A 20,479-nucleotide genomic window follows, 5' to 3' on the forward strand; every position below is an offset into this window, starting at 1 on the left:
AAAAGCATATTTAAAATGGCTAGAAGGATGGTCAAACGTTTACATCTAAAACTACAAGTCCCAAAATATCAATTTAAAAAAAGTAAAAAAGGCTTAAAAAAGCTATGAATTCACTTGATAGTTCTGAAATTTCATAGATTGAGTTACAGTTTAGGTAAATATAGCACATACACTGTTATGAGCTCTGTAATGTTTGTTTTGTGGCTCCATGTAAATTTTATTGGTTAAAAGAGCTGTTGTTTTCAGCTTTTTCTCTTTTCCAGTTGTGAATGCATTCTGCTCCCTTCAGTTTTGAACAGTCTTCCTTACAGACACACCTCAAAAGCACGATGCTTCCGCCACCATACTCTATAGACCTGGTACTCAACAGATCATATTCTGGGGCTCTGCAACAACATGGGAAGTTCTTAATTTAGTTTACAGAAATAGTGTTGGCACACCTCTAACACTATATAATATGACTGAGACTGTTTTACAGGAAACATGTGACTGAAAAGACCAAAACAATGAAAAAAGAGGTTGATTTTAACTCCTCCATTGATACCAGTAAGCATGTAACTCCCAAAGCACTCAAAACAGTTTAACACACTTGAATTATTGGAATTTCCCCCAGACTTGAAGAGATATTCTTTGATCTGATGTGTTTGTTGAATTAAGTGACAATGTAAATACATTATGAGCTATATATAGCTCATAGCATAGCTCAGTTGTATCAATGTTTATGACACATCTCCAAAATAACTAAACCATATGCACCAAAATGAAGAGCTACAAGAAAAAAAGAAAGGAAAAAAAAAACACAGATCTGAATACCACATCATTTAGATAAATGGACAATTAATTGTAATCTAGATAGCAGTTTTACCTAAACCCACAGTAGGTTATGGAACATTTCACAGTAGGTGTGTAGAATGGTGAGTGTTTGGCTCCCTTTGGTGGTCATATTGAGAAACTAAAGCATTAAAGTCTGGCAGGGAGACAGACTGAACAACAGAGAGGGATTAAGGCTTGAGAGTTTTAAAAGGAACTGGATATTTGGACTCCACAGCGTAACACCTACATTCACTTGTTGTTTATGTGTGGATTTATTTATTAATTAGTTTTCTCTCTTTTTTTCATTTTCCTAATGAAAAAAGGTTTATCATGCATTTTGTGGGCATGTTGTTGCTGTACCTACTAATCACCGCTAGAGGCCGCTAACAGCTGAAAAGAAGGAATTTTGGTGTCTCGTCATTTCGCCCTACACATTCCTCTAAAAACATATTATTTATGATTAGACGCACTAAAATTTTTCTGTAAACTAAAGAAAATACACTGTCAGCTAAGAAAATACCTGCTCATATCGCTGCTAAATGGTTAGGTCACGGTATGATTTTTCTGATTGGCTGTCAATGTAGAAACCTAAACTGTCAGATTATAAATATATAAAAAGAGAATTATCATCATTGACACAATTTGCTGGTCCTATAAAATATTTTAAATGATAATGTGTAAACAGATGTGTTAAAAATGTTGTTTCAGACAAGTTTCCCAAAAGAAATTGACAACCTATCAGAACCTACGTTCCCCAGTGTTGCTAGGCAGATTATGTTAATATATGCAATGCAGCCATCTCTGCAGCTACCATTCTGAGGTAAGAACAACTTGTTCGTTTTCCACAAAATGTAGGAAAACCGGGGATTGTTTCACGGTCAGTTCAGTTGCTTAACCGTTCCGTAACCTTTTTGTTATTGCTAATCAACCACGCGGGTTGTTTTAGGGCATTAAAATCGCTGGGAAATATATGTATTTTCCGTAGGTCTCTTCGAAATGTAGCCGTTGTTGTTAGTCCCACCCAAAATGGAGCTCGTTCTTCCTTGTTCACGGTAGACCTGAAGGGCTGGACTCAACTAGGAATGGGGGGACGGGTGGGTCTGGACAAAATAACGCGGGCCGTTTACACCCCAGCGCAGCTATTGTTGAAAAAAGCAAAATGTCGCCGGTGTGTTGCGGCCTTACAAGTTATGTTTGTCTCGCCGTGAGGCCTTACACGGGGACTAAACGGCCGTAATGCTGGTGTTGCGGTGCGGCGAATGCCCGGGTTTCTACGGAGCTGATTTGTGTGGTATGGTCCGGTTGGGACCGCGAACCTGCGGGGTTAAAATAGGGGGGAATTGGATTTATTATTGATTATACCATCTAGATTTTTGAATGAGTTTACCGAGTCGCGATTCTCCGCCGTGACTTTTGTGGCGAAACGCGGTTGTATTTACGTTGTTACTCTTTCCCGGCGGCCTTTAGAGCCGACCGCGTTTTTCATCCTCGGACCCCCGCGGAGAGTCTTGTGTGGCCGCTCTGTGCACCGAAGGCACATGCTGGTTTATTTTGGAGTGCACGGTGCACGTCCTGGCAGCTGAATGAACCTGTGTGCCGAAATCCTGGAAATATCATGTTCAGATGGCTGATAGGGTTAACCTTAGTGTCTGTCAGCTGGCAGATTGGCGCTGCAGTGCCGTCTAGTGCAAAAATACAATTCAACATAGGAAAAGGTGAAATGGTACAGGCAGCCATTCATAAAAATCTCCAGTCATATCCACATCCTTATGGAAAAACTTTCCTAAAATCACCTTGTTTTAACATTTACATCCACCCTCCTCTGGCTGGGCACTGTCAGTAATTACAAAATACAGCAAACTCATTTATATTTTGCACCAGTGGGGACTATCATCACGTTGCGTTGTTGTCATTACAAGCACATAAATCATATTTATCTGTGTGCATTGCAGGCATCCCTGGCTGCCTCAGGAGGGAAGTGATCAGTGACGAGGCTGGCAACAGGCCTGGCACCGTGCTGCCATGGAGACTAAGCAGGAACCATCCACTGTGTGGAGTCAGAGTGTGAACAACGATTCAAGCAACACCACACAGGTCTGCCATCCCTCAACTCTGTACCAGCCTGCTGGATGGGACTCATGTCACAGTTTGCCTTTTACACACATCCAGCACAAGTGTTTTAGTTGTTATTCAAAAAATCATGTGATGACTGTAGCGCTCTCTTTACTTAAGAACTCTGTATCAAGAACTTTGTTAGTTTATGGGCAGGTCCACTGCTCATCCCACAAATGCTTTTTTTTATTTATTTATTTATTTTTTACTGTTTACTGTTTTACTCACCTATTGTTGGCTTACTTATCAGTGTAACATTTGCATTGTTGTCCACATTTGATTTTATTAGATATCTGCATGCGTGTGCACAGTTATTTACATTTGTGCATCATGTTTTCATCAGTCACTGGAAACAGTTTCAGTTGCGTTGTGGTCCCTGAACATTGCTATATAGATAAAGGTTGATTGCATGTGTGTATGTGTTGCAGGTGCATTTTGAAGGTGGCACTGTGGCCCAGATTGTGTACAGCGGCGATCAGCCAGACAGGGCGCAGCAGCAGGTGGTTTATACAGCAGATGGCAACTCCTATACCTCAGTAGAGTCTGCAGAACACACTCTGGTCTACATACACCCTGCAGATGGCTCGCAGGTAAGTGGGAAAGGGTCATCATTTCATGACATTTGTTTGTAGCTATAACGACACACCTTGAGATGAATCTCCTCAGGATGCAACGTTTGTGTCATTTCAAGCACCCTGTCTTTGAAATTCCTTGTAAAGTATACACACTCTGTTTACACACATTGTTTACAATTCCTTCTCCAGACTGTGTTTGCCGATCAGCCGCAAGTTGCTTACATTCAACAGGATGGAACAACTCAGCAGGTTGGTTGGTTTACCAGATCGCATGGCTCATTTCATTTTTAGGTCCTTTGTTTTTTTCGCTGTGGAAACATAAAGTAACCGACTCTCATCTCTAGGTCACAGTTCTGCTTCCCAGTGGGCAGAACATGAATGCTGCCAATCTGCACGTCCTCAGTAATGTTGCAGATGCTCCACAAGCGATCCTGGAGCCAGTATCTCAGGTGAGACCATCGCATTGTGTGTTTGTTTTTAGCCATCCAACCATGCAGTGACTATTTGCACACGTCCTGACATGCTGCTGAGAAATGGAGACAAACAAAACAATTTAGTATCAGAGCTTAACCTCTTGTATGTTTTTGGACTCTGGGAGGAAACTGGAGCATCCTGGGAAACAAAAAGACACACATGCACTGAGAGAACATTGAAACTCACACAGAAAGACCACATCAGTTATAAAATGTGAAGTGGAGTCAAGTGTTGCAGATCTCGCCCCTGAATTACCCTGCTGTCTGTAAATGTTGGTAGAACAGGAACTACTGGCCACACATGGTGGACTGATTTTTTACTATGTACAGTTTTATTTCATACAGTTTAACTTTTTTTTAAATAAATATATTAATTTGTTTTCTGTTTCATTGTTCTATCATAGTTTTTATTGCTTTCTTGCGGTATAATGTTATTAAGCACTTTTCTGATTAATTTTTAAAGACATTATTGCACATTGATCTGCTATAGGATCACAGGACAAATATAACTGCATTTAATTTGCTATATGCAAAGTCATTCTACCTTGTTTGTCTTTTTGATGTCAGTATAAGGATTGAAGAATAATTTTTCGTCATACCAGTACCAGTGTTATATGTAATGGGACAGAATCACATACTCAAGGCCCAGTCAACATGGATCTAATTTAAAATAATTGAAAGGTTGATACTAAGGATTCAGTAGTTGCCGGTGGACCAGAGGAACAAACTAGCACAGAAACAATGTGTGTCACTTATTGAAGCTTAGTGGAGCAGCTGACTGAACACTGACCGTGTCAAACGGTTGCGCGCACTCGCAGGAGCAGCTGTCCGTGTCCAACTCGCTCACCTCGATGGCTGACATGGCAGAGCCTCCCTCCAGCCCTCTCGGGGCCACCGACTCCACAGACGACTCTGACGAGGAAGAGGATGAAGACTCTGAGATGGATGACTGGGAGCCTCGTCAGCCTCAATCATTCAACCCTCACAACCTCTGTGAGTGAAGGAGACGCTCGTCCAGCAGCACAAGACGTTGAGCTAACACATTCCTGATTAACTGGTTGAATAATTGAACTCAGATGTTGCAGGGAGATTGCAGTTGTCTCTACAGTTGGGAAACTGTCACTTTATGTGTTGTACTATCTCTGCCACTTCTGTTTTCTCACTTTGTTTGCTTCCTCCTTTGCCCCTCAGGGTGCGAGGAGTGTAACTGTGCAAATCCGTCACTCTGCCTGAAACACGGCCCGCTGCATCCCATTCCCAACCGGCCCGTGGTGTCCAAAGCCAGAGCCAGTCTTCCCCTCGTCCTCTACGTCGATCGCTTCCTGGGCGGTGTGTTTTCCAAGAGGCGCATCCCAAAACGCACACAGTTCGGTCCCGTGGAGGGACCTCTGATTCCACAGAGTGAGCTTCAGGACCATTACATTCACTTAAAGGTTAGTCAGCATTGTGCAATGACGAGTTTCTGTGGATGAAATATTAGATTGTGAAATGCACTGGAAATAGGAGCTCTTTATGTTAATGTGTGTGCGAGCAGCCGTCTTGCAGGTACTTCAGCTGTTTCTCCTCATGTTCCAGTTGTGCATGTTGGACTCGGAGAAGGACGGAGAGAAGTCTGATGACATGTGGCTGGACCTTTCTGATGAGGACAGCTGCAACTGGATGATGTTTGTGAGGCCTGCTCAGAACCACCTGGAGCAGAACCTGGTGGCGTACCAGTACGGCTCAGAGATATTTTACACAACCATCAAGAACATCCAACCCAAGCAGGAGCTCAAGGTTCGTGCTGTCCGTGCATCACAGTAACTGTTTCAGCCAGTTGTAGAAAGTCTTGACTACTCACCCACTGTGATTTGTTTTTTATTAATTTAAAGGACAAAGGTGATCAGAAAACACATGATTCCTCCTGGAAATGCAGTGAAACTGGAAAATTATCAAACAGACAAAGTGACATAGATATTCCTTTTATCCAGCTATCGTCTGTACTATGTTTTCCAACTAAGTAGGGCCACTCTGTTCAACAGTTTTAAACTATTCCAAACAGTAAAGCATGTAATAGTTCAACAGTTGGCTTTTTTAAAATGTTTGACAAACTTTTTGACATCTTTTATTTGAGGACAATAAGCAAAAACGCTCCTGGTTGAATATCAGCTGCATGGTTTTCACCAGGAATAAACAGTTCATGGAAGCTGTCCTGTAGAACATATTCTGCAACTAATGATCAGTTTTTGATCAGTTACTTTGGAAACAGTCTTAACTCAATTCTTTTGAAGTGGCTTTCAGTTTCAAAAAGGTTGAGGATCCCCAATTTATTCGAAGGTGTTACTGCCATCAGGTGGACTCATTTAGCAACTGCACAGTTCAGGATCAAGGGACACAAGATTTGAATGAACGAAAAATCTCATTTGGTTTCCCAGACAATTATACAAACACTAATCCATCAGTGTAAACACATATCAAAACGTCCAGCCACGCCTCCCTCACTGGACACATATAGAGAGCATCAGAGTCACTTAGCTTGTTAGCTGGTGAGGGATTTCACATTATTGTTTCAATCTTTAAGCAACTGAACCTGAAATCTCTCTCAGGTTTGGTATGCTGCATCGTACGCAGAGTTTGTAAATCAGAAAATCCATGATGTTACAGAGGAAGAAAGGAAAGGTGAGTCTGGTTTGCCTGCTGCTAACGTCTTGTCATTTTAACATAATCCTATTCTCTTCAGTGTTCCCGGTTCTCACGCTCTCTTGTCTCTTCAGTACTCAGGGAGCAAGAGAAGAACTGGCCTTGTTATGAATGTAACCGTCGCTTTGTGAGCTCCGAGCAGCTGCAGCAGCATCTCAACATGCACGACGACAAGATAAACTCCGTAACCAGGTAAAGCCGTGAGCTGGACACATGTTTACAGCCTTGTTTTAACCGCGTCAAAACCTTAAAATGATCCGACAATCACGACTTGTCTCTCTTAGATCCAGAGGCCGGGACGAGGAAGAGGAAAGAAAGAGATTTGGAACAGGAAGGAGACCAGGAAGGCCGCCAAAATTCACACGTCTGGACCCACCAGGAGACTCCAGTGCAGACAAGACATCAGTAAGGGACACTTTAAAAACAAGTTCAGTTTGTTAAATGGATGACGATCGACTGAGATTCAGAAACATGAGGTTTGATATGAAATTGAGTCAGAAATTCAGGTTTTATTTAGCTGAGAGCAGGTCATATATCAAGTCTAGAAAATATTGAATCATAAATGAAAAGACCTCATCAGACTCATCAAAATGAGAACGATTCTCTAAAAGTTAACTTTAATTTCCCTTTGTTCAAAGGAAATGCTGGAGTTGACAGAGAAGCGCTGGAGGAGCCGGAGGAGGGCGTCACACGGGCTGAAGGTGGTGGAGATGGAGCCGGAGGTGGAGGGCCGGGCCCGAGGCGGGAAAGTCAGCTCATCCCTCCTGCTGGCGAGCCGGACCCGGAGTCTGCCACTCCTCCCAGCAGTAATCCGGAGCTGCCTGTCCCTCTGAAGGAGGACCCGGCGCAGGGCAGCCAGTCAGAGCCCCATCTGAGCACACAGGACATGCGGCGCGCCAAGAGAATACGGGTGAGGCTGCCGAGAGTTCGGGGCGGAAAACTCTCCTTTGACTGTGTTTATTTGTTGTGGCGCTTTAGTTTACAACCATGTCTCTTTTCTTCAACGCGTGCTTCCGTCACAGATGGATGTCCAGGTAGGTGAGACCTTGAGGTGGCACAACTGTCATTATTCCATGGTTTTAAAGTTTGTGGCATCTCAGAATATGGATCCTCCTGCACACTCCACTGCATTGTCTCCTGCCACGCTTGTTAGTATTTTTCCTTTTTTTCCTTTCCCTCTTCAGAACGCAGCCCTTCAGCACCTGTTCATCAGGAAGAGTTTCCGTCCTTTTAAATGCACACACTGTGGTAAAGCCTTCCGCGACAAAGACAAGCTGGATCAGCACCTGCTGGTCCACGGTCGGGAAGCCTACACCTTCTCCTGCCACATCTGCAGCCGGAGCTTCATGAGCGACTCGGCCCTGGAGGACCACCTGCTGGTGCACGCGGAGAACCGCTCCTACTCCTGTCTGTTGTGCACGGACACCTTTGAAAGGCTGGACCTGCTCAAAGACCACGTGGGCGTGCACGCCGTGGACGGCGTCTTCACCTGTCCCTCCTGCAAGAAGACCTTCACAGACTTCATTCAGGTGAGTCTGGAGCAGCGATTGAAATAATGTGCTGCAAAATGTTTTCAGAAATAACTGCTCGCCGTTATAAAGAAATGACAGAATTTTGATATTGAAGTTACATTGAGCTTCTTGCTTTTGTCTGATTTGAAAACAGCTTTGAAGTTAGCATTTATTGATACACCAAGCTAATGTTTACTGTAAGAGTGTCACATTAATGAATGAATGAATGAATAAATCCTCAGGTGATCCACCAGAACCAAAAACCCTGTGCGCATTATTAAGACATACTAATTGGCAGAGATAGTTAACAGTAATGCTTAAACTAACTACTTTTCAGAGTTCCTAGGTATTTCTTCAAAGTGTTTAAAACCTTTCAAAGAAGTACCCAGTAATAGTCATAACAAGTTTACTGTAGCTGACTGTCACATGCGACATCGAAGGATCAAAAAGCGACGTCGCTATGAACGCTTGGCTGCCAGAAGCCAGTTCTCCCTGTGGTAACTTTTCTGACACCTTCTGCTTAAAACCCAAGAAGTCAGAAGGATCGTGAGGACCCGCTTTCACGGTCTGTACTCATACTGAAAATCAAGACCAAGTGAACTTTTCCCTTCTGTAATTCCATTGGCAATTCTTTTTGGGATTCACCAGGGATCAGTATCGGGTCTTTTATTATTTTTTCATGTTGCACCAGTGACTTACCCATATCTTGTTCCACCTGTCTCTTACTATTTGTGATAATATGGCCTTTGGAGCTGTGCATAACCACTTCAAGTCTCTTATTACATGTTTAAATGAAAACTTGTCAAGTGTCTCACTTATCAAGAGTATTTGTATTACAATAATGTAACTCTCAAAGTTAAAAAAAAAAAAAGATGATCATCCACAGGCCAGTGTCATTAGCATCTTCTTCTGGAAATATCCCTTATTCCACAACCACAAACTCATTTAAGTATGCATAGTAGCAATCTTCACTCTCCCTTCTGCCAAACATCTTCAGTTTAAAATTCACAGCTCTGAAACTCTTGATCATAATTCCTCATGCAATTAAATGTGGTGTTTTGATTATTTAAATTGCATGTTGTTCTTATTTCTGTATTCTTGTTGTATAATTACATGAATTCACTACTCATTGTTTGCTTTAGACTTGACAGAAGTGGGAGTTTGTACAATACCCCTAGGGTTTCGTTCCGTCCTTGTTTATTCTAAATCCTGCTGAATAACAAACTGAACTTTTTCGAGATGAATATACAAAACTGTCTCCAACAGTGTCATATCCTCGTCAGTTATCGTCGGGAAGTTTACTGTAAGCAGAGCATCGTCTGATCTTAAAGCGTTGCCTCCCCAGGTGAAGAAGCACATACGCTGTTTCCATTCGGAGAAGATTTTCCAGTGCCCAGACTGTGAGAAGGCCTTCTGCCGACCGGACAAGCTGCGCCTGCACATGCTGCGCACTCTGACCGCAAAGACTTCCTGTGTTCAACATGCGGAAAACAGTTCAAGGTAAAATCATTTTAAATTCCTAAGTATACTATATCACTGTTTGCAGTTTGTCTGTGTTCCTGGAAAGATACATTTTTTCCTCTTTGACATGAAGAGGAAAGATAAGCTGCGGGAGCACATGCAGCGGATGCACAATCCAGACAGAGAGGCCAAGAAGGCCGACCGGATCCACCGCAACAAGACGCTCAAGCTGAAGGTGCCCACCACCGACTTCGAGAGCTTCATGTTCAAATGCAGGCTGTGCATGATGGGATTCAGGCGCAGAGGAATGCTGGTGAGACGCGTCTCAAATCCACACTGGTTTTACTGGACGGTGACTTCCGGCCGTCTGACCTGGACTGTTCTGCTTACAGGTCAACCATTTGTCCAAGCGCCATCCGGAGATGCGCATCGACGACGTGCCTGAGCTGACGCTGCCAATCATCAAGCCCAACAGGGACTACTACTGCCAGTACTGTGACAAGGTGTGGCTCTTTACAGTCTTTTCAAAAGTGCTTCCACAGCGAGGGAGATTTCAGTGTGAAAGTGAGTTTTTTCTCGTCCTCTTGTTTCTTTAAGGTGTATAAAAGTGCCAGTAAGAGGAAAGCGCACATCCTGAAAAACCACCCCGGGGCAGAATTGCCTCCCAGCATCCGGAAGTTGCGTCCAGCTGCTCCAGGTGAACCGGATCCGATGCTGAGCACACACACCCAGCTGACGGGTACCATCGCCACCGCGCCGGTCTGCTGCCCGCACTGCGCCAAGCAGTACAGCAGTAAGGTCAGTACGGAGTGAAGAGCGGTCCATCCACGGCGGCAGTGAGCGCAACGCCTGAGTGCTTCCCTGTGTGCCCGTCTTCCAGACCAAGATGGTGCAGCACATCAGGAAAAAGCATCCTGACTTTGCTCAGCTGGCCAACCCCATCCAGACGCCCTGACGACAGCCGTGATCAGCGGGACTCCTGCAGTCATCAGCACGGACGGAGCCACGGCCGAAACCGTCGTGGTGAGAAAAGATTCATTTTGAGCTCAGAGAGTGTTTTCAAATGTACATTCAGGACAATACTCTCACAGTCATAACAAACCAGAGTGCAATGGGACACTTAACCCACAATGGGTAAATCTCAGTGTAGCAACACTGATAGATGAGGTGAAAAGGATTGTATATATAAAATATAAAAGGATGTCTGTTTGTACTCATTGCTTAATTAGACACACAAGTGATGATCAGGGTTTTTTCACTGATCAGACCAGACATTTTGTGTTTGTCAACCATGTGCTGTGTTTTCCTGACAGACCACAGACCTGCTGACCCAGGCCATGACGGAGCTCTCCCAAACGCTGACCACAGACTACCGGACAGCACAGGGCGACTACCAGAGGATCCAGTACATCCCGGTGTCCCAGGCAGGGGGCAGCCTCTCCCAGCCGCAGCACATCCAGCTGCAGGTGGTGCAGGTCGCCCCGGTAAGCCCACTTCTCCTCATTCTGCTTCACCGCCTGTGATACAACTGGGAGAGTCCCCAAACAAGCAGCCCGTTATTGGTGGAGATTCTAGATCCAGTTGGTCATTTTCTCTCTGCTCCACAGGCTTCCTCCCCACATTCCCAGCATCCCACTGTGGACGTGAGCCAGCTGCACGACCCTCATGGCTACAGCCAGCACTCCATCCAGGTGCAGCACATCCAGGTGGCCGAGGCTTCGGGCAACTGGCAGACTGCACCGCAGGTAAAGCTGACTCTAGTTCCCGCATCAGTAAGAAACTCCACAGATGATGATCCACACTAACATATGTGGACCATGTTGCTACTGCTGGATCAAGATTAGTGATTGTGAAGGGAATGATCAGCAAGCCATTCAAAATAGTCTTTTTTTTTAAAGTCTAAAGTTGTCAAATGTCATTCCTTATTGAACCTTAAGGGCAGCGTGTAGTTTAAAGGTCAGCGTCTTTCTCTCTTTTATTTCTCATCAATAAAGATCTTTAATGACCGTCCGTTCTCCTCGCTCAGGTCGCTGGTCAGCCGTTAAGTCCGACCTCCCAGCAGACGAGCCAGGAGCTGAGCCCGGCCCAGCTGACCCCCGTCACTTTAGCTCAGAACCACACCCTCCAGGCTGTCAGCACGCAACAGCAGCAGCAACAACAACAGCAACAGCAACAACAACAACAGCAGCAGCAGCAGCAGCAGCAGCAGGGAACCGTGCAGCATGCTTACATACCTGGAAACTGGAACTACCGAGGCTACTGTGAGTCCGGCGCTCTCCTCATTTCATCCTTAGGTCTGCACTTCGGAGTGCCCGACTGGCTTCACATCTTAACTTCTTCTTCTTCCAGCATCTGAGATCCAGATGATGGCTCTACCTCATGCACAGTATGTGATAGCCGAGGCTAGCACCCCCACATCTGGAGTCAACAGCAACCAGGTGAAAACGGTACGTCAGTAATGTTTATTTAGCCGTCTCATCGAGAGTTCATTTATTCAACTGTTTGTTCAGGAAATCTGTTTTAAGTAGGTTAAGTATTTCTCTCAGCAATGTACATACGTGTGCCGTATTTTATTATTGATGGAAGTTCGATTTTGGAACAGGCGACTGTCCTGGAGTCTCTTTTAAGAACAAGTTATTGGCATACACTGCTTTTCACTTTACAAGTCAGATTTATGAAAACAGTCATGAACAATAAATACGTTGTTTGTTTTGGAGAATGTCGAAATCTCTGCATATCGTATTAGCAGTAAAATGTTGGTCTCAGAGCAGCTGACAGATGAAATATGGACTGGTGCCAGCATCGAGCCGCGTTTTGCTGAAATGAGCTGATCTAAATGTGATTCACCTTCATGTTACCTTGACTGATGAGGCGAGGTGACTGAATGATCCTTGCTCCTGAGATCTGGACAAAAAGCAGACACAAATTGCATGTCTTACTGTGAAAGTGTAATTTTCAGCTGTGGTACGTTTACCAATTTTCATAATCCAACACAAGCTTGTATAAATAGCTTTTTTATCAATAGATCACCATTTTTTTTTGATTCTGTATTTGTAAGAATTCATTTCATTGACGTGATTTGCTTTCTCATTACTCAGGAGGTTTAAAAAATAAACATGTAACTTGTTCTCCCTGTCTGCAGACACACTACGTTATCTCTGAAGGCCAGACTGAGCTGGAGACCAAACAGGCGGTTCCTCAGAGCGCAGCCCCGGCCCACGCCGAACATCTGGAGCAGCAGCCCAGCAGTCAGCAAGCCACCACGCAGTACATCATCACCACCACCACCAACGGCAGCGGCGCCAGCGAGGTCCACATCACAAAGCCCTGAAATCGCCTCCGATGACTGGTTTTTCCTTTGCTCTTCGTTTTCCGACCCGTCGCTGACTCACGAGCCGATCCTGCATGTCGACCCTCGGCAGCTTGTGTGCACATTCACTTTGAACTGCCGTCACCTGCACGTGGATTTGGGTGTGCGCACATACACAGATTTAATGGAGCAGCACAGTTTTATGTGTCTGTAAAGTGTTACAGTATTGAACGAGCTCAGAGATCTTTGTGAGAAAATGAGTCGACAGAAAAAAAAAGTTAAGAAATTTTCGCCTCAGTTGAATTTAAGTATTTTCAGTGTTTTCTCATTTCGATGTTTTCGATGCTGAATTTGTTGGATTCTGTTTCTAATTTATCCATCTGTCTCCATGCAACGCTTCACAGTGACTTGAAATTGGGTTTCTTTATTTAAATATACATCGTTGACTTGGTGATCGGTGAGAAGTTTTCTGGGAGCGATGACGGCCTCAGGTGGTCCTGGAAGTACGTAATGCACTTTCCTTGCTTCTTTTCCAACATTAACTCTAAGAAAACTGACTTTTTACCTGTTATGACCTCAGTTGTCCGTGTGGACTTCAGACAAGCTGCAGGGTCTTTTTATGGACCACTGATGGAGGCAGGATGCACCAGAGCTCTGTTGCAATACTTAGGTCGAATGGCGTACTTTAATCTGACGGCTCAGAAATATAAAGTAGGGGGGGAAAAATCAGTTTATTTCTGTATAAACGATATAAACTTAAGTTCAACATTAGTTTTCATCAAAATACCAGTTACTAGTGACACAATGTTTCATGCTCCTTACATTTAAATACTCATTTTACATATTTATATTATCACAGGGATTTTTAGAAAAAAAAACAGTATTTGTAAATAATGATAATAATAAAAGGAAAAAAAGGATATGGAAAAACATGCACAGTATGAAATGTCAGGAACAGTTTGTGTTCTTGCTCATTGCCATTCCTCAGCTCCGTCGGTTGTATGCTTTCATGTTATGGCTCATATCAGAGTTTTGTTTTTTATTTTGCTTTCTTGGTCTGGAACAGTTTTATTGACAGACTGTATTGTTTCCCAGAACTCACAATGAGTTATTTTACTATTAAATTCTTTCTGTCATGACTGCAACACCTGGGTATTATTGATAAAATGTTTCAGGGAATGAATGCTGAGCATGTCGTTTTTCTTTTTCTTACTGACAGATAAACTGGCATTGGTTGTGAAGGACTTATTACATAAAACTGCTACGAATAAGTGAGGTACACTCAGTCTTTCTACTTTGATCCTCTTACAGAATGGATACTAGAGACTGGTGCTGTTTACAGTCAAAGTAAAATTATAGCTTTTACCAAATGCTATGATTCAGGGATGTCTCCATGTAGCCATATTTCATAAATAATCAGGCAGATATCAAGTGTTCTGTTTGAATACATGTTTAATGCTCGGTGTGACAGACTGGAGCCACATACAGAATTCACAGGATCGGCTGATTGCAAACTTTCAATGTTAGCCCAACAGACAAATCCTTATGTCTCCATTGTAGAAGTAGGATAATAGACCTGTGGAGTCCCTCAGAGGTCAGTCCTCAGGCCCCACACTGTTCTTCAGATTTATTCTTCCCTTTCAGCGTCATCAGCCTCAAAATATCCATTCACTTCTATGCTGATGACATTAAGCTGTTTGGTAAACTGGAACCTAAAACATCAACATCCTCTTCACTCACCTACATTCCCACATCACTCATCACATTTGCTTCCTGTCTGGAGGAGATAACTCAAACCTCCTTCCAACCTGATGGTGAAAGATCCATGCCCGTATCTCCACCCTGCACTTGAATGGAGTAATCCCAACAAACACCTATACCCACCAGACTGTACAGCACAGTTTCGCCAGTGACCATCTTTGATTCAGGAACAGACCAGTTTTACTGACAGGTCACAGTAATTAAAGCCTGAAATAATGGCTATACTAACAATCAAATAATTTCCTCTGTGTCACTTTGCGTGTCATAAACGTGACTGGATTCGATGGGTAGACCAGCAATATCCTCAAATACTGGAAGCATAGCTGCTGTAAGGGAAGTGAAAGTTTAAAATGTTTTCCCACTGCTCGAGCACATCCGAGAGAGGACTGTGGATACTATCTTGTTTCTTGCACACTGCCATAGACGTGTGGTCGTGTGATTTTTGACTGCTGCTGACGACAGGAAACTGTTCCTAGCTCTGACTCTGAGCAGCTAAATGAGCTGTTGGTTTCACTCTCAGATGAAAGAACCGTGACGGCGTTGGAATTTTGTGGCTGCAGGACATCAGCATCGTTTGCTCCGGAGGAGTGTTGAGCTGACTAATTTCTTCAAAAGTGAGACACTGGATGGGTTCCAGGAGCTCCGGTTGAAGGAATCTCTTCATGCAACAAGGCAGAGCCTGTTCTGAATGTTTTGTGTTCAACTTGTTTTGCAGAGCAGCATCTGAAGGCTTTGTGAGACTTTTTCCCTGACTGGAGTTTTCCTTTTTAAATCCTGCAAACAGCGTGTTTAGATCTCCCCTCTGCCTGGGATCTGCTCTGAGATGTTTCGTGCTGTATAAATGATCGTGCCAGCTGAGTTTCATCGAAGCGGCGTCTGAACGAAACGCGCTGCAGATGCTGCCCACTTCATAATACTCCAGCTCACTGTGCGGTGTTGGCTGAACACTGGGACTCAGACTGCCATCGCAGTAAAACTCAACACTTGATCCCAGCTGGTCGGCGCCCAGCGGGTCATGCGGTTTCTCGTTTTCCTGCGGCGCAGCGTCAAAACAAAAGCCCCCATTCTCAGCCCCCTGCTCAGCTTTTTGTGGGACGTTTTGGCTCTGACACTTTGCATCCCATGGCCTGATTTTAGCAAGGCAAACAAACACTCCGATGACCAAAACGATGAGAGCGATCAGAGGAAGAACCACGGCGATGAGCCACAGCGGCTCGCTGCCCTGCGCTTCAGAGCACTGAGTTTCGGAGACGCAGATATCACAGACATGATCTGACACGTTATGCAGACAAACGCAGGATCTGTTATGAGGAGGCGAGGGGAGGCACACTCCCAGAGAGCTGCAGTTGGGATGAAGGAGGGTGGAGCTTGGCCAGACGTCCAGCGCCGTGCTGGAGCCGCTGAGCGGGAGCGTGTCGCCGTTCATGCTGAAATACTGCAAACATCCAGTGAAACCTGTCGAGGAAAGGAGGACAAACATCTGACCTTATCAAATGCACAAAGCCAAGATTCCTAGACAAAAAGGGCGACGTCGCCTCAAAACTTCACCTTTTAACTGTCGGAGGCTCGTTTCCTCTGAGGGATTTGTACCAAGAACGATCTTTTCCACATTAACAGGAGTGAGATTCAGACGTTGGTGCGGAGTGGTTCAGGACTGGGTCACCGTCCACGCTGAGCGAAATGTACTCCTCACTGCTGAACAGAGACAGGATGTGCCACATCCCATCAGCCACAGGACGACCCCCGGTGACCTCTGACAGGTGTCCCGACGGCGTGTCTCTGGAGACGCACACAGGCTGTCTGTCTTTTATCTGAATTGAAAAAAAACAAAACAAAACCAAGTAAGTAATGAATGAGTGTAAATATACAAATATATGTGTTCCTCACCGCCAGCATGAGGAATCCTGTCTGTCCCAGGACAAACATCAACACGCCATCGTCTTTTGTCTTGAACTTGATGTCAATCACAGTTTGGTCGTTCTTGCTTCTATCTTTGAGATCGTCGACCAGGTGGTCTCGCTTGACTTTTTCTTTTACAACATACTCAATGTAGTCACTTCCATTCAGTCGTAATATGAGCTGCTCTGACAATTCTGCCCAGAAGGAGAGAGAACCTTAACATTTCACCAGTGAATGAAAAGTCATATTTTTGCACATCATCCTAAATGTTTCACCTGTGCCACAGTTCTTCCAGTGAAGGGACTTTTGCACTCACAGATATAGTCAGACCAAAGGTCACGACACACGCCGCCGTTCCTACACGGGAGACTGTGGCATGGTGACGCTGCTGCTCGAGGACACCTTTGGAAAATATCCAGAAAACGCAAAACAAGGTCATGTACTGTACGCTCTGTAAGAGAGACACTGATAATCAATTATAATCACTGATTTCTCTGTATTTTGGTTCCATCTCATAAACCACGCATTACATTTTACTACACATCAGTTTAGTTGTTCACAGCGCACACATCAGTCACCCAGCCTCTGGTTTTCCTACAGGGTAGCTTCAGCATGGGCTCAGCTGTTATAACAGATAAACAAGTTGATCCTAAGTTGAAACACAAAGTTTAACTTGTGCACTTATGGGTCTGTGTATACACAAAGCCAAATACACACTAACAAACAGACACATAAAGGTTAATCTTACAAACATATCATCATAAGAGGAGAAAAATAAACACACTGGCGCAGCAAAAAACCATTGAATTCCCAGGTGGAAGTGCAGAGCGCTACATGACCATGATCAAAGTTATGAATCTTACCTGTTAAAGATGTTATATGTCGCCAAGGCCATTGATGGTTTAACAGGATTCCATTGATCTGGATGTTCCGAATGCATCCAACAAAGTCATGAGTTTGAATTTGAGCAGAATGAAGGAGGATTAACTCAGCTGTCTTCAGCCCTCCAAAGCTCATGTTACTGCTGCCGACATCGAGAGTCCTGATCGGACAGGAAGACAGAGACGTGACTGTTGAGGTTGAAGTTTCTGTCACCGATTTCAAAAAGGAAATGTCAGGCGTGTAAATATGGTTTCACTGCTACCTTTCTGAGAGGGAGCCGTCATTCTTGGAGAAGCAGAGTCCACTGTTCTCATCGTCAGTGCAGTTGTCCACATGCAAAGAGCCCATCTGTTGAATTCAAATGGAGCAGCGTGAGTGCTATCCACCTCCACATTTCAGACACAGAACCACAGCTTCACTCCCTCACACACTCACACTGCCAATCCTCCGGGCGACGACGCTGTGGAACTGTCCAGTCAGCGACTTGCTTGTGCGTCTGCAGCCTGACAGGTCCTGCTCCCAGGTCGTAGGAGAGACCGACGCTTCCATCCAGGATCTCCAGATGCAAGAAACTCCCTGCTGGACGATCCTCCTGGATTGTAGACGAGAAGGGAGTTCCTCTGCACTGTTGCGAACTCCAGAGAGATTAAATTGGTTCTGCGATCCAGTGGGGGAAACTCCATGAAGGAGAGCTCCTCAAAGCCAAAGCTGTGCTCCTCACAATGCACTCCACTGACTCCTAACAAGAAGATCAATGCTAAGATCAGACAATAGGTGGATTACAACCTGGATCGTTTTTCAGTCCATCACCGGGCAAACACCAAGACAAGAAAACCCACAAGCGCGCATGGAATTGACACTTAATTTAGAACTGAGGATGGACAACTTTCATAAGGCTCCAAAAGTTTACTCCTCCCCCCAGAGCACCAGATTTATTTCTAACAAACTAATGCATGAGAGTTGGAGCTAGTAATTTAGCATAAAGTGCTAATTGAATGGCTGCAGGATAAAGATTCTTCAGCCAGAATGATGCATACTTGTGATCATTTCTACTTAAATATCATTTCTCTCTATTTAGTTTTATTATATTTAAGGAATCACTAGCAACAGGCAATGGCTTGACTGTTGGTTTTTGAATTTTTTTTTTTTTTTTTTGGCTGCAGACAGACATTAAGCACGTGTGGCCCGTGGGCTGCCAGTTTCCCATGTCTGATTTAGAATCACCAAATGACTTATAAGTGTATTTTTGTCATCATGTTCAGAGCAAACAAATACACACACACACACACACACACACACACACACACACACACACACACACACACACACACACACACACAATGTTCAAACCAGAAACGTGCTGACATGGCGAGGCATGACTGAATCCTTAGCAGGCCAAATGATCTTTTTGTGCGTTGTCCTCACCAAACGGACAATCACAGGAGAATCCTGTTAGAGAGTTAACGCAGCTGCCTTTCAGACATGGGGCAGATCCACAGTGATCTATTACCGCTTCACACATCACCCCTGAAAAAAGGAAAAAGGAAATACAATCATTTTTAAAGAGAATCTGTCCTAAAAAATAAGACATCAGGATCTTATCCTGTCTTTACCTGTCAAAAATCTACCTTCAAATCCAGGCGCGCAGTGACAGTGATAGCCCTCCTCTGAGGGAAGACACGTCCCGCCGTTTTGACACTTCACCCTCAGGCACTTCATCCACATCAGCTGAGCAGACGGAGCCGGTGAAGCCTTCTTGACAGTGACAGTAGAAACCTCCGGCGGTATTCACACAGGTGCCTTCGTTCCGACAGGGGTTCGCCTCGCACTCAGTCCACGTCGGCTTCACAACGCGGACCGGTGAAGCCGACAGGACAGGTGCAGTTGAAGACCTCTTTCTGAGGAGACACGAAGATGACCGCCACACTTTCCAGGACCGCCACCTCCTGGCTGATGTAAATGTTTGTGTTGCACGTCGCTCCGTTCTGACACGGGCCGTTGAGACATGGATCGCTGGTGATGTGTGAAATGGTCATGTTGCTCTGGGATTCCAGTAATTTCTTGTGTCCAGCAGAAATTCCTCGAGCCATCTCCCTGCTCACATACTGGCCATTGTAGTTTTTGACAGCAGCCAGGAGGAGGGTGTCGTTGCCTATATGCTTGATTCCGAACACGTGAGTCTTCGAAGCCTGTAGGTTGAACAGACTGTCCAAAGCTTTCACAAACCTCAGGTACTTATTGGACAAGAACTCTTCCATGGAGGAGGATGACACATAAAACAGTATGCAGCTGTCTATGGAAGCATTCGTGAAGCCTTTGTAGTTGATGTAGATGCTGTTGTTCACCGGGAAGTGAAGCTGGTCCGTGGCTTCGACGGTGACATTGAACGTCGCCTCGCCTTGGAAAGGAGAGGACCACAGCTCACAGGTGCCATTAGGTATCGTGAACATGTTCATCGAGCCACTCTTGATGGCGCAGCTGAATGTGTCGGACTCATCTGGGTCCTCTGGGTGGACGTTACCGATCATGCCTCCTTGGAAAGCGCTGCCGAAATATTTCACCTCGATGAAGATGTTCCTGGAGAAGGGTGGATTGTCGTTTTCGTCAATAACCTTTATATAAAACGCTGCCGTTGATGACAAAGGTGAAGGGAGTCCTGCATCTTTCACAACCACCAGTAGTCTGTACAAAGAGATTTGTTCCCGATCAATAGTCCTAGAAGTGAGTAAAACTCCATCAGGAGTGAGTGAAAAAGCATCTGAGAGATGAACTAACCAGTAGGTGAAAGGACCCTGGTTTGGTGGTAAATCACAATCTGATGCATCTAATTCAGCAACAGTAACACCTCCGGGTTGATTCTCTTTCACGCGTGATTCAGAGAACAGGAGTTTGGGAGCGTTGTCATTAATATCCCCGATAACCATCATGACGTTAGTCGTGCCGGTAGCTGGCGGAGAACCGTTATCAGTGGCTGTGACAGTCAGATTATAAACCGCCCAGAGT

The 20,479-nt window shown here is 44.7% G+C and overlaps 1 protein-coding gene across 1 annotated transcript; it reads left to right on the forward strand.

Moving 5' to 3' along the window:
* Nucleotides 1-1,607: 1,607 nt before the first annotated feature.
* prdm10 (PR domain containing 10) lies at nt 1,608-14,107 on the forward strand. The gene is given in 27 exon segments (XM_030108912.1): nt 1,608-1,633; nt 2,766-2,907; nt 3,354-3,515; nt 3,690-3,749; nt 3,845-3,949; nt 4,792-4,966; nt 5,165-5,406; nt 5,549-5,749; nt 6,559-6,631; nt 6,727-6,844; nt 6,937-7,057; nt 7,291-7,387; nt 7,390-7,562; nt 7,675-7,686; nt 7,837-8,181; nt 9,509-9,608; nt 9,611-9,663; nt 9,758-9,937; nt 10,017-10,127; nt 10,222-10,422; nt 10,505-10,574; nt 10,577-10,647; nt 10,938-11,108; nt 11,232-11,369; nt 11,651-11,885; nt 11,974-12,071; nt 12,767-14,107. Coding segments are annotated over 26 exon segments (3,573 nt in total). The 5' UTR covers nt 1,608-1,633; nt 2,766-2,835; the 3' UTR covers nt 12,956-14,107.
* Nucleotides 14,108-20,479: the final 6,372 nt, after the last annotated feature.

This window comes from Salarias fasciatus, chromosome 14 (assembly GCF_902148845.1).
Source record: "Salarias fasciatus chromosome 14, fSalaFa1.1, whole genome shotgun sequence".
Classification (NCBI taxonomy): domain Eukaryota; kingdom Metazoa; phylum Chordata; class Actinopteri; order Blenniiformes; family Blenniidae; genus Salarias; species Salarias fasciatus.